Source organism: Panthera leo, chromosome A2 (genome assembly GCF_018350215.1).
Source record: "Panthera leo isolate Ple1 chromosome A2, P.leo_Ple1_pat1.1, whole genome shotgun sequence".
NCBI lineage: Eukaryota > Metazoa > Chordata > Mammalia > Carnivora > Felidae > Panthera > Panthera leo.
Window position 1 is genome coordinate 151484875 of NC_056680.1, and position 14889 is coordinate 151499763.

A 14889-nucleotide genomic window follows, 5' to 3' on the forward strand; every position below is an offset into this window, starting at 1 on the left:
TGCTAGATCCTGGCTCCGGGGCTGACAGAGCTCAGGAGTAAGGGAAGATTTTTGTTAACCTGTCCACCTAGACTTAGAACCTGTTTCTAATTCAAACAAAGACTCCACATGTGCTAATGGTAGACCAGGGCCATGTTTTTAGTTTACTGCTGAACTCTTACGAAGAAAGCCACATATAAACCAGTACACTGTCAAATTAGGGACAGACAGAACAATGGCGTTGCAATCATCTTTAGATAAGGGATAACTGAAGAATAAAAGTGGAAAAGGTTTAGTTCAAGGAAAAGAGACCCAAAGAGAAATGTGATACCTGACTTCAAATATTTGAAGACTATCATATGGAAACAAAGGGGAGGGTTAATCTGAATATCCCCCAGAAGTGCAAATGTAAATGCCAGTAGGTAAAAAATAAAGGAGTTGGGTTAAGCCTCAACATGGAGGCAGCACAGGATCATGAGGAAAATGTAAGCCTTGGGCAACTTAGAACTGAGTCTGAATTCTGACTCAACTAATACCTCTTTGAGTTTAAGCAAATTGTTTCCCTCTGGAAGATTTAGTGTCCTCGTTTGTAAAATAGAAATAACTAATTTAGACAGTTGTGATAATTAAATAGGAGAACAACAAAACAGGAAGCACAAAGTACCTAAGTCATGCTAGATATTCATTAAATGGTAATACCTAATTTTCTCTATAACAAAAACTTTCCAACAATCAGACCTAACCAATGGTATAACACTCTCCCTAATGCAGCCAAGAACTCCTAACATGGAAGACCTTCACCAGCCTCTGCTGGTGGACCATTTGGCAATGATATTTATCAATTAGGTTGGAGTTTTTTTGTTTTGTTTCGTTTCATTGTTTTTCTGTGTTTGGTACTGGGGTTTTTTTGGTGGGGTTTTTGTGTGTTTGGGGGTTTTTTCTGTTTGTTTTATATTGTTTTTTCATTTTTGGTGTTTTTTTTGTTTTACTTAAACAACAAGGAAGTTCACTGGGAAGATGTTGGATAGTTCACAATTTAGTGGAAAAGCTGGGATGGGGCACCTGGGTGGCTCAGTCGGTTAAGCGTCCGACTTCAGCTCAGGTCACGATCTCACGGTCCACGAGTTCGAGCCCCGCGTTGGGCTCTGGGCTGATAGCTCAGAGCCTGGAGCCTGCTTCCGATTCTGTGTCTCCCTCTCTCTCTGCCCCTCCCCCGTTCATGCTGTGTCTCTCTCTGTCTCAAAAAATAAATAAACGTTAAAAAAAAAATTAAAAAAAAAAAAAAAAAAGAAAAGCTGGGGATCCATGTTGGGAATAGACAGCAGTGAGGGCAGGAGGAACTGTCCTACGAGGGCACTGCTAATGGATACGAACAAACTGGCACACCCTGTGATAGCCTTGAAGAGGTCAGACCCAAAAGAGTCTGAATGTACCGGCTCAGGTCATATGCCCTACAGTAGTCTCAGTGCAGTAAGAGGAAGCCACCTGTGACACCTTCCAAAGAACTCATTGACCTCCATGGCACAGAGCCAGGTATCTGGATGTACAGTCTCACAAGATTGCACACAACAGGGGAGAAGTGATTTCCAATACGGAAACAGGGTGTATCTACAGATTTATACTGGGATATAGCACACAGCAATGTTTGAGTGCACTGGCCAAGGAGTTCTGACATTCAAATCCTGGCTCCACTGCTTGCTAGCTGTGACGTACTGAGACGGCACTTCATTACCCTGTGCCTTGGTTTCCTCTTCTATAAAACTGTAAATAGTAAGAGTACCTACCTCATAAAGTTGTTGTAAAAATTAACTGGAATAAAGTATGCTAATCGCTAAGCACAGTTCCTGGCACATATAATAAGACCTCAATAAATGTTATTGCTGCTATTAGTAATATTACTATTACTAACGCTGAAGGTACACCATTGAGCACCTCTCAGAAGTGCTTTTCCTGAAAGACACTTAGGCTCTTATTCCTCTGTGGTTTCGTGCCAGGAGGGAAGTCAGCGGCTCCAGACCTCTCCTTCCCAGGTCTCTTGACTTGATTTCCCCATGTAGATAATGGTTTCCTAGAACACCACAACTGCTCCACCAAAGCCGTTTTGAGTAACTGTAAAAAGTGCACAATGAAATAGATGAGAAGCACTAATTGCTGGAGAGATGCTAAGAACAACTATACTAATGAACCCACGCCACAGTGGGAATAACTGTTCGCCATTTGTGGATTCGTCCATGTATTATTTCTTCTGAACATTACTTTTAGTTCCTGGAAGAAGTACTTTGCCATAAATGGGAGGTCAATTTACTGGAAGTTAAAGGCCAGCTTCCAAGCATCCCATCTGCTCCCGGAAAGAGGTATTTTCTCTCAAATGGCTTGGGGAGGGGCAGGGGAGGGGGGTTGGTGGTGGTGCAGCACACTCCTAGAAAACAACAAAGTTTGCTCCTGTAACAATTCCCACGAAGCAGTTCGCTAAAGAAAATCTCTTTGTCTACATACCCCTAAGTTTCACAATAGCCAGTACCAGCTAGAACAGAGATGACAGAAATGCCTTGAGAAGCAGGGCCATGGACTTCCACAAACAGATCATGCACCCTCCAAAATTCATGATAGTGCAATCAGAAAAATGTCACCTGGCAGCTCTGTAATCTGACAATCTCCTCTTTTACACACACACCTACAGAAGAATTATACACACACGCGTCCTACACACGTCTTCCTCCATGCTCACCCCCTTTTTGCTGATCAAACTGAACTCCTAGACTTCTGCCAGGTTTGCATAGGATTTGCTTTTATCTTCATTTTTAAGAGCCTTCAGTTGCCAGCCATATCTCAATACAATTAAATTTTGCCCACAATCCAGTTCCTTGCTGCAACCAAATTACATTCTATGTCATATTACTTCAAAATCTTAGAATTCTAGGGGCACCTGGGTGTCTCAGTCAGTTAAGTGTGCCACCCTTGATTTCGGCTCAGGTCATGAGCTCAGGGGAAACTGAGCCCTGCGTCGGGCTCACTGCCTGCTTGGGATGCTCTGTCTCAACCTCCCTCCATGCACCTTCCCTGCTCGTGCTCGCTCTCACTCTCTAAATAAATAAATAAATAAATAAATAAATAAATAAATATCTTAAAATTTTTAATAAGAAAAAAACCTTTAGAATTCTAAATTATCCAGAGTATTCCATCGAGATGTTCTCAGTAATGTCAAATGTGGCCTCAAAAACATACCTGTTTGGCAGTCGTATTTTCTGGAGACGCTTCCAAATCCTTAAAATTGCAGGCAGCCCATGCTTGCTGCACAATCTTAGTCACAGACCATGGGAGTTTGGTTATTAGGTGATCAGCTATATTGAATTTTCTCCACATATTCAACAAATGTGTTGAGGTGCCCACTGCTCCCCCTAAAATCGCTGAGCCACAGGAGCATATGCTATATGGAGACGTGAAATGCAGTTGCTGTAAAAATGAAATGCTATTCTTGGAATACCTATGTCATTACTTGAACTGAATCTCCTTTACACTGAAATGGCTGCTGCTTAGCAACTAATGCAAAGGAAGAGCCTGAATGTTTTTCTTTTTTTTCTCCCCAACAGAAGGTGTATTAAACATATACCATGCTGCTGGGGGTTCCATGTTTTTTAATATACAGAAAGAGTCATGAGGATGACAATGAGGTCATCCTCCAAATCAATGCCATATGGGTTTGGTAGGCCAGCCAGTGACTGATTCCAACTCTGTCCATTGTGATTAACAACTGAGATAAAGTCAAGTAAATAAAATTAACGAAAGGGAAACGCTGCTATCTACCTTTCCATACGGCGGTGCATGGAAGCAATGTAATGAAGTGAAAAGAACATGGGACTTCAAATCCAAACACTAGCCTAAGCCTGGCAGCGCCCCTTACCGGCTTGTGGCTTTGGGAAAGTCACCTAGTGGTCACGCCTGTTTCCGGAAATGTACAATGGCTCTAAAAAACAATACCCGCTCTACCTGTTGCCTAAGACTGTTTTGAGAGTAAAATTCGATCAAGCAGGTGAAAGCAGTTTATAAATGGCAAAGCCCTAAAAGCGCCACACACGTTTTTATTAGAAGTACTTAAATTTAGTTGGTATTAACAGTGTAAGAAATCTCCAGAAATCTGTCTTTTAAAAAAAAAAAATCCCTTAGATTTTGTTATAATTCCACACTGGCTCATAGAAAGCTTCTGTTTTAATCTTTAAATAGCTTTGTCGTTTATTTTTGAACTAGAGATTTATTTTGCTAAGAAATTCTGAAGGTTTTCTTCAAATAGGAAAAAATGACTCAGGTTTTTTAAATCATCCTTTGGAACTTTCTAGGTGACTATAACAGCACACATGCATATACTTATGAATTCTGAAGGGTGTTGCTATGAAAAAACTTACACTGAAAGTACTTACAGCCTGAATAGGCCCTCCAGTTAAAGGTGAAGACTCCACTCTAAGGATACTCAAAAAAAAAAAAAAAAATCAGATGATGCTTTTACTGTGCCACTTCAACCACACAAAATACACATAAATCGGTGCGAACTTCTTCACCGGACCCCACGCCATTGTACCATTAACCACCAGCCCCTCAAGTTCCACTCTGCTTACAAGATATGACAAGGTCTTGTACTGGAGATAGATATTGAAGGAAGGGACATGTATTGAGCTATAATCCCTGCAGAGCATTCCCTGGCCCCAGGAAACTGGATTTTTTCCTCCACCCCATGCCATGGAGAAAAATCATATAGTTTCAGAAAGGAGAGCTCGGTCTTCGCCTGCCTACAACGGCCAGTAGCAGACAGCTATTCACAGAGCCGAGTCCATGCTTGGACAGGGAAGGAATTCTTGGTCTCTCGGCCAATCAACCTCTATCTATGTCCTGTGTTAGGACTGGCTGGGCCCCCCAAAACGATGGGCCCACGGGTCTCTCCTCTCAGAGGATGTTGGTCTAATAAACCACTAGATAGTGCAAATATGGCTATTTGTACATAGGAAGTGGGAATGGGTGAAAGAACCAGAGTAAAAAGCTGCACTGGGGAAGCAGTTGGCAAATATGGAACTGGATCTGAACTCTGCCATAAGCCTTATGACCTCACACAAGTTGCTTAAACTCTAAGCCTCAATATCCTTATCTGTAAAATGGAAATAATAATAGCCCCTACTTAATTGAGGGTTAAGTGAAAATGCTATAAATAAAATGTTTCACGGCTCAGAGGAAATGTTTACTAAAATCAGTACCTCACACTGATTAATATTCACAAGTAGAGAGTTAAGTAAATTAACACTTGCAGCCCAGATCTGAACCAAGGAGAGCATTTTTCTTCTCTTAGCTGCACTGCACGAAAACTTGGGAAGTACATGGGCTGTCTTTGCTGCCTCAGGGAATGGTATGTCAGAGGCCACTGGGAAGGACAAGAACAGCGGTGGCTGCTGTTTTTTGGCCACTGTGAGAAAAGGCAGGGTAGGCCGGGAAGGCTCAGCAGCCCCATGGGTGTTCACTCTGCCAGAGAAGATCATGCTCGGAGGCTTCTGGAGTTCAAGGTTTCCCTACTTCCTGTCTCACTTTAGATGCTGAGGACAGTGCTTCAATGGGAGAGAGACAAAAATATGCCATGGCTTAGTCTTTGCATGGAGAGGAGGCCAATTTAAAAGGAAGAAACCGTTTTAAATCAGGCTCTTTTCTCAAAAAACCCCTACAGGGAATGCTCTCTGTCTCAGAGAGAGATTGCCTCAAACCCAGTTACAGACATAAGGACAGTGATGAGAACACAATCCTTTCGGTTTGAAGAATGCTCCAGAAGTTTGTCTCAAAGTGATACATGGAACCCTTTCCAACTGCATCCACATACGCTTATATAAAACCCCTTTCACCTTTAAACAAACTGCTTTCAAGTGTTTTTAAAACAAAAATGTATTCTTCCAAAGGATTTTTTACATCTTTCTGATACACAAAGGCAAGACACATTTTAAAAATGTATTCTGGAGTGTTCAAGAAGTCTATTTTCTGGCTATTTCCTGAAAATCTACATGATACACAAAAGTGACCAAACTGCCTTTCCTTTATCTTTTATAGGAAAAAAAAAAAAGAATTTACTTCCTCAGTACTTATTTCACAGTCCTGAGCCAGTTTTATTTGTTCAACAAATATTTAATAATAATCACCTACAATTTTAAAAAGTAAATTCTGTTGTTTGGCCTGGTTGAGAAAACTGACATAACATCCCAGAAGGCTGAGCCTTCAATTTCTGAAATAATCCAGGACAGGTAGCATCTGGGAAGCTTTTTCTCTGATTGCCAGGACGCGGCAGCTGGCCATTGTCTGGACACACAAAGCAGACGGCATCGAGCCGGGCCAGAGGAGAAATAACCTCTGTCCTGGAGTCCCTGGTGGCAACTCTATTTCTAGTACCTCTGTCTTTATCTACTTATCTATTCCCGACACTCGAAGCTCTGAGACCCTGTTACCCAATCCTCCGCGTCTGGCTTCCTGCTCCCGGATGACCAGTTTGGGGGTGTGGGCCGCTGCACGCTGATTCCTCTGCACGCTGGCCATGCCCATCTTCTCCGACCTTGGCTTCCTGCCTCCTCCGATTTCCAGAGCACTCAGAGGCAGCTCGATCCTCTCCATACCCTCTAGCGAGAGTCAACTGATTTTTAACAAGTTGTGAAAGGAGAAGTACAGATCCCATACCTCAGTGAATGCCAAAACCTGTACCTTTATTTTCCCAAGTATACAGCTATCTGATTTTCCTATTATCTGAATAATTTTATCACTGGCCACGGACGTCTGACTAATGTTCAACACATTGAAGATTAATAAACAGATCTCCCTAACTGGACTTAAGGATGGGTGATACCACCGAAATAAACACGGGGTGTTTATTTTAACTTTGTGACAGGGAGCATGATGCGTGTCAGCCTTCAAACCGTCCTACAAGGAGGGTCCCACTGTCACTACCATTTTATACAAGGGGAAATTAAGGCACAGAGCGATGAAGCAACTTGCCCAAGGTCACACAGCAGGCAGAGATAGAGGGAGAACTGAAGCCGGTGGCAGGGCTCTAGAGTCAGGGCTCTTAACCATCATTCCACCTGTCTCTCACGACATTGAAGAGTAAGAATAATGAGATTTGGTTGCAGTTTCTTTCTTACTGTTTTAAGTTTTGGTTGTTTCCCACCCCCCCCACCCCCCGCCCCAACCGCAATCCAGCAAGTCAGACCATCATGTTATAGCTTAAATCAGAATTGGCTCTTATCAGAGCATCATTTATGAATCTGAAAATCTAACGGCAAATCTCCTAAACTTAAGCAAAATGGCTAGAGGTTAAGGACCACACAAGTCCCTGTCAGAAAGCTGTTGCCTTTAAAAAACAGTATCAGCTCCATTTCAGAGACTCACAAAACCTCAGGGCTGCAAGGAAAGAACATTAAAATTCATCTGCGAAGACCCTTCTTCCCACCTCTACCCAACCACAGCCCCCTCCGTCAGCCAGCCAGCGCACACACACCTGATGATCTGATTTTCTCTAAAAGAACACCGCAGCGTTCCCGCCACCTCTCTTTGAACACTACACTCACCGGCCACCCTTCAAGTGTCCTATAAATATAGGTGCATAAAAAGTAGCTGGCCCTTTTTTGCAGAATTTGTCATTAAGCGAGTTGAAAACAAAGCAAAAGCTTAGAGTTACAAAGAGACAAAGGAATTCTTCCTATAATAACTTTTCCGCCAAAGTCAGTCGGGTGAACTGGAAGGAGAGAGCGAAGGACTGGAGAGCAGAGGCCGCCAAGGGAGTAAAAACCTCCGGCTGGCTGGACAGCGGTCAGGCCAGATTCCAGGACGGCGGGGCAGCCATCTTTGTGCCTTTCTAAGTTCTAATCACAGGGAAAAAAGTCAACAGAAAATTCCCCGAGGAGGAAATCAATGATGCCCCCTTGGAAAGGGATGAGACAGACAGAAAGAGAGCCAGAGAGCTAATTAGTGCTACTCAGAAGGCAAATTAAGGCTTTTTCTTTGACAAGCTGCAAATAGCTGGTTAAGTAAGAGCTCTGCCACCCCTCTCCAGCCCCGAACAGCTGGCCGAACGGCTGGTGCAGGTAGTCATACAGGAAGCTGTAAACGGTAACACAGTTCTGGGCTGTTGGACAAAGTGTAAATGAGAAAAAAGGCAAAGCTTTCTTTCAGGAGAAACGAAATCACAACCCGAGATGGACAGGGAATGGTAAAAGCAGTAGTTTATTTAAAGAAGGCAATTAGATTCGTTCATCCATAAATATTTATGCAACACCTACTGAGTAATGAGAACAGGATTCAGGGATTCAAATGGTAAGGTGCAATCTCTGGCTTCTAAGGGGCTAACAACTTAGCAGGAAATAATAATAATTAGAAAAGTTAACTCGCTGCAAGGCGCTGTGCTGCACCCTGGGCATAAGGTAACTCACTCAAATCTCATGAGAAGCTTCTAAGGTACGTGTTATGATTCCCCCCATTTCAGAGAGGAGTATGCTGAGCCTGCAAGGGATTACACAACACGCCCAAGATCAGCCGGAAGGTGCCAGGTTTAAATCCCAGTCAAGCTCCCACACCAGAAAATTACAACTGAGTCCTACTAACATGGCTTTTTGCAAGTGCCGTGTGAGGACATGGGAAGACTGACCACCTACCACAGAAAGTGGACACCTCTGAGCAATCCTAAGAGGAGTCTGCCTGGTGAACAGGCCAGAGAGGAATTATGGGAGCAGCATGTTCAAGCAGACCTAACTTGCCATTTTAATTTTTTTTTTTTTTTTTAATGTTTTATTTATTTTTGAGACAGAGAGAGACAGGGCATGTGCAAGGGACGGGCAGAGAGAAAGGGTGACACAGAATCCGAAGCAGGCTCCGGGCTCTGAGCTGTCAGCACAGAACCTGACGCGGGGCTCGAACTCACGAACCGCGAGATCATTACCTGAGCCAAGTCGAACGCGTAACCCACTGAGCCACCCAGGTACCCCGCCATTTTAATTTCTTTCATCTTTTCCTGCACTGCATTGGTTTGTTAGGCCTTGCAGCAGGCATAACATTCCTACCAGTTCAAACAATTCCAACAGTGCAAATGGTTCCAGCCAGTTCAAACAATTTGAAATTAGTCCACATTTATAGTTATGTCATGCAAATTAAATTTCAAAGAAAAAAGAAAGAAACCTTTCAGCTTAGACTTTGTTTCGCTCCTTACCTTCTTCCCTCAGTTACCCACCATTAATTTGGAGGAACTGCTGTCCTAAAGCAAAAATTACAAGGTCTCAGAAAAAATAATTTGGACAGGTGTTAACCCACATAAACCCAAGTAAGAAAACAAACATCACAACAACATCTAGGCAGTGGTCCTTCTAGATGCTTCCAGTTTCACAGAGTGAGTGCCTCTCAGCCCACTTTAAGAACAATTCGGGGTTGCCTAAAGGGTGTGCATATCCCAGAGCCCAGCCCAGAAGGACGTGGAAGGTGCAATAAGCCCGGGCCCTCACTAAGAGTCCTCATTTTCTCTTATTAGACAGTAAAATGTTTCAAAGAGCTAACTCTACTCTAATTCGATTTGACCCCATGAGGCAATGCTGTGGTTGTCGCGGCAAAAATGAACACCAGCAAAACTCCTTTCAACTTCTCCACCCCCTGATGCCACAGGGTCCGATGCCATCACGCTCCCAGGTAAAAACCAAGGCTCTCAAAGGTCAACTCGAACAGGTGAAGTACTATGGACAATAGTTCAAGTGCAATCTTGCCCAGTTTGTGTCTGGATTGAGGAAGTCTACCTTTAGCTAAGTCCGAAGTGATTACTGAGGAAGGAAACATTAAATCAGAACGAAAGTTTTCCTCTGACCCTAAAGGCTCGAAATAGTGAACAAATGTATAAAGCACAGACAAAAACATAAAATAACTAAAACTGATTTACAAAGGAGGATATTGGCACACTGGTTTTCGGAAGAAGAAAACTCCCCGCTCCCAGGATTGATTCTCACGCAAGGAGAAAAAATGCCCATGCTGTCCTGTCTGGCTTTCTTACACTCCACTTGTCTTTCTTAGAATCACATAATCTTGCTTTGCAGGACAAAACACAAAGGGAAATACTACCACGTTCTAATCACCAACGTGTAAATAAGAAAAGATTTTTTACCTGGCTGTCTAACCTAAGTATTTTAATACTCCCTGCTGCTATGCCTGTCTCGTACCAAAATCTCCCTTTGAGGGTCTGGTACTACTATTCTGGTGTATAAGTAGAGAAGCTGAACCACGTCATCAACATTTTATAAGTACCATTAATCGCCCAGGCCTTCTTATAAGTGAAATCACACCTCATCGTTTTTTCGGGGGTGCTCAAAGAGGTACACAGGCCAGTTTCGGGGGTGCTCAAAGAGGTACACGGGCCAGATCTAGGTTCACCTACACAACATCTGTGTCATTTTATCCAAAAGCATCTAAAACTCTAACATGGGTATCCACAATGATGGCAGGTGTCATGTAGGTGGTTTTGTTCTATGAAGCGAAACCAATATTAGCTTTGGTGATCATGGATTTATACTCATTTTTCTTTCTGAAATAGTAGAGAAAATCCTTAAAATCACACAAAGGAATATGGTCCAAAGTGTACAAGAGATAATATATAATGACCTGTATTACATATTACAGAGGAGGCGAAAGAACAGCTCACACTGCACACGCACGGACACACACACTTACATACACGCGGAGAGACTTCCAACCTGAAATGAATATTTAGAGAAGCAGAATGTGGTCTAAGGAGAGAGTCCTTTAGAGTTGGATCTGGGTTTCAATTCTGCCTCCTACCCAAGCTCTATACCTCACGTTCATTTTCTATAAAATAGACATAACCATAATCATACCATAGGACGGTCACGAAGAGTAAATAGGATGGAATATACAACAATACTTACTGCAGTGCCTGGTACATAGAAGGCAATAAACATCAGCTACTTTCTCCTTCCCCTCCACTGTGCATTTCTGAAAGACTTTTTTTTTTTTTTTTTTTTTACTAACTTAAAAGGGAATTCTTACAGCGGAAAAAAAAAAAAAAAAAAACAGTTCCTACACATTATATAGTCATTGGCACATATGTATCTGTTGCAGCACCATAATTTGCAAAGAAAAAGGAAGTAGTAATTTGAAGAGAAAAGTACCAGCTCACTTGCATTGCCTTGTAAAACCTTCAGCTTTACAGTCTACAGAGACTATTTGCTCTAGGGGAGCAGAATCTGAAATAAAGGAAAAATTCTCATGGGAAAAATGGTTCCCAAAAACAGCCAAGAAAGAAAAGATAATGAGGGGAAATCTAGGGGTATATAAAGGAGTTTATTTTACTTAACAAAGTAAAAGTCAAGCAAAATGAATAATCTGCCTCCAGAAATGGTTATTTAAAGGCTTTTTGTAAAGGGCTCCAGTTCCTAAAAAGACAGGAGTCACTGCATATGCCCACCCACTCCTCATTTATTTTTAAAATCTAGCTTATATGTTCCTTAGCAACAGAAGGAGCAGATGAGACCCCCCTACACACACGCACACGCACACCCTCTCCCAAAGCCCCCTTCTTCTTTCCTGTCAAGTGTCATTCTGCAAATACCCATGTTCTTCAAAAGATATTTTTTACCTACCTGCAAATCTCCTCTTTCCCACCTCAAATGACTCCCCCCACCCTTACACAAGCAGCCACATTTCATTCACCAACCGAATTCTTTCACTCAGACTCCATCCTGTGAGGTATTCCCAACCTCTCTCCATGAACTCCAACCAGTCACTGTCCTTGAGTGCCCCCAGAAGTGAGGTGGGGTGGTCGCCACTGAAGGGCCAATGCCCAACTCCAGCCAGAGGTGTACTTCCTTACAGACCATTTATTGACCCACCGGCAAAAGGTGAGGCCCAGCTATGTCTGAATCTGGCAGGAATGGCTCCCACGGTGAATGGTCCACCATTCACCATGACTCTAAAAAACTAATAATGGGAATCAAAATGGAGACACTCTCCAGGTTATCCAAGACAAACATGTGCCAGATGAAATCAACTATCTTTTCACTGTCTTTCCTCTGACTTTGGGACTGCCTGGTCTTGTTTGGCCAGGCACCGTTTCTGAGCTCAAAGATCAATTGTTCAGCCTTTGGGAAAAAATAGGTCCTCAGATATTAGTGTGCTTAAGCACTGCCCGGGGAGCCTGTTAAAAATCCCCACCCACAGACTGTTTGATTTTCTAAGGCTGGCGTGGCAGGCATTTTGAACCAGCCACCTGAGGTGATGCTGATGGAGGTGATTCCCTGAATTGGAGATTATACAGCTTTACTGAAAAGGGAATGTTCCCAAAGTAGGACCCACCTCTATGGTTCGTAAGGCAAACGCAGGATTATTATTCCTTTATGGAAAAATGTTGTGTTCGTGTCTCTGTTTGTGTGTGCGCACACTTACACATGCATGTGTGAGCTTGCAACCGGGAAAGCCATGGCCCACACAGCACCCGTGGCCAGGAGAGAAGCTCAGAGAATGACCCCTGCCAAGAGGCAAGCTGAAATGATTTCCCTTGCAAACTCTGCCTCTGGAGCCCTACCTAGTGAGGAGTCTGATGAATCCCAGTAACACAGGCCAGTTTCTCAGCTCAGGAGCCCAGACCCACAATGTGCCGAACGTAATGAGCCCCCTCCAACTCATAGTTCCTAAATTAGGCTGAATGTAGTCCCTGTTCCCCTGAGGGCCAGGCAGGCCATCATTACGAGGAAGTGGAGCTGCCTGTGTCCCAGCATACCTCCCTAGAGCTACCCCACTCTCCACCACTTGCCTATTTTTGGAAACCAAAAAATATAAAGAGAAAGATTCATTTGATCCTCATCTATGCGAGTAACTAAAAGAGCAAGTCAAGTGGGAAACTCCCTCGACGCACAGAGAACAAAATGCACGCAAGGAATGCGGGAACCACAACCTGACCAGGAAGACCGTCTCAGAGTCATCAGAAGCCAACGCTTCGACACACAGCACATGCCCTAGTGACTGGGGCCTCCGGTCCAGGCAATGCCTATGGGGATCCCAATGATTCACACACATGCCCCCATAAATACAACACACGCCCTCACAAACCCACACACCTCTGTCATCTGCCTTTGCTTACATAACAGCACATGGTGTGACAGGCTTAATACTTTATAGGGGTTTCTGGAAAGGACCGCTAGTTCAAAGGACAGGGTCACACTACTGTTATTACTGACCCCTTTTCGAGAAATACTCCAACCCCTAGCAAGTGCAAATTGTCGTCATTCTGTGCTGCGTTTATCACCTGAACTTTCAAACTAACAAAGCAGTAAGGGTAGTCTCTGAAACTCTCTGAATCTCTCGACATTTTTATTCTTGCCCCGGGGGTGGGGGGCTGGGGGTGGAGCAGAGAACCTAATGGATCCTCAGTTCTCGTTTTTTGGATCCTGAGACAATTGGGGCTAATCTTTTATTATAATTTGGCGGCCATTTAGCCTACACCGTCCTTGTCTCACAAATGCATCCACCCTCAGGGGCAAGCATGGTGCCATTCTCTCACTCTTCCATGGCTGGCCAGCGGGCTCCCCACCTCCTCCTGCTGGGCACACCCAGGAGAGAGGGAGAGAGCACAGGTACGGGTAACCCCCTAACCAGCTGAGTAGCTACAGACTTCGATCCACACCGTCCCTTCCTTCACGGGAGGTCTCCCTGCAGGTCCGACTTCCACAAGGATCTCCCCTCAGGACAGCGCTGTTCTTTCCTGCCTGGACGGTGATCTCAACTACCAAGTTAGTGCCAAAGGTTCATCCAAGGAAATCTGGAAGGTAGGGGGGAGTGGTTACAGATGACACCGCCTTAGGGACAACTTCGAGGACTTCTCTTAAGAAAACTAGGCATCTCTTGTCTGTGTCTGCACACCCCCCCCCCCCTCCCGCGCACACACGCATTTTTGTTGTTTTCTGATCTCAGAGACCCAGTCTTCGGTCCTGTTCCAGAGGGAAACCGGGCGCACCCAGCTTCCCTCCAGCCCAGAATGATGGGATGAGAAGAGAATACGTCTCCCCACAAGGGGGAGAGAGAAAGAGAAACAGAGAGAGAGAGAGAGAGAGAGAGAGAGAGAGAGAGAGAGAGAGAGAAGAGAGAGAAACAGAGAGCGAGCCAGCGAGCCAGGTGCCCCCAACTCCGCGGAAGCGCCCGTGTGACGGACGAGAGCGGCTCTCAGCCCCGCGGCGGCACCTGTCTCCCGGTCGCCCGGGCGCCCGCGCCTACCTGTAAGAGACCTGCTTCCGGAAAGTTAAGTTCCTGAGCTTCTCCTCCAGCGCCTCGTCCTTCTCCTTCGCGCCGGCGGCCGCGGGCTCCTCCAGGGCAGCGGCCCCCGCCGCCGCCGCCGCCGCTGCCCCCGCGCCCCGCGGGTCCGCGCCGCCCTCCGCGCCCAGGCAGCAACTCCCGGCGCCGCTTCCGCCGCCGCCGCTGCCGCCCGTCGCCCCCTTCTCCTCTCCCGCCGAGGAGCTGGGGTTCATGGCGACCGCTCCGGCGGCCGCGGAGGGAGCCGAGGCGGCGGCGCTGCAGAGGCCGGGCCGGCTGACGGCGCGGGCGGCGGCCGCCACCGCAGGAGAGCGAGCAGGTCCGCGCGCCGCTGGCAGGGGCAGCAAATGGCAGCCCCTTCCCGCAGCATCCATCCGCCGCTGCACCGCACCGGGGCATTGTGGGAAACTCCGTGCCTCCACTCCCCCTCCCCGACCAATCAGAGGCCACCTCCCTCCGCCCCCCCCTCTGCCTCCCCGCCGCCAACCCGCGCCCTCCGTCCTCCGCCCCCCCCCCCCCCGCCCCCAACCCTGGCCTTTTCCTAAATCGGGGGCACCGGCCAGAGCTGAACCTGAACTCTGCCCTGAGGCGTCGGGGGCTGCCGGA

The 14889-nt window shown here is 45.6% G+C and overlaps 1 protein-coding gene across 2 annotated transcripts in view; it reads right to left on the reverse strand.

The window, feature by feature from the left end:
- DGKI (diacylglycerol kinase iota) overlaps positions 1-14657 on the reverse strand; it is a 444548-nt gene extending 429891 nt beyond the window's left edge. For both annotated transcript variants that reach the window (XM_042927643.1, XM_042927642.1), the window contains exon 1: positions 14248-14657. In XM_042927643.1, coding sequence (XP_042783577.1) covers positions 14248-14657 — 410 coding nt within the window. The remainder of the gene's footprint in view (positions 1-14247) is intronic.
- Positions 14658-14889: the final 232 nt, after the last annotated feature.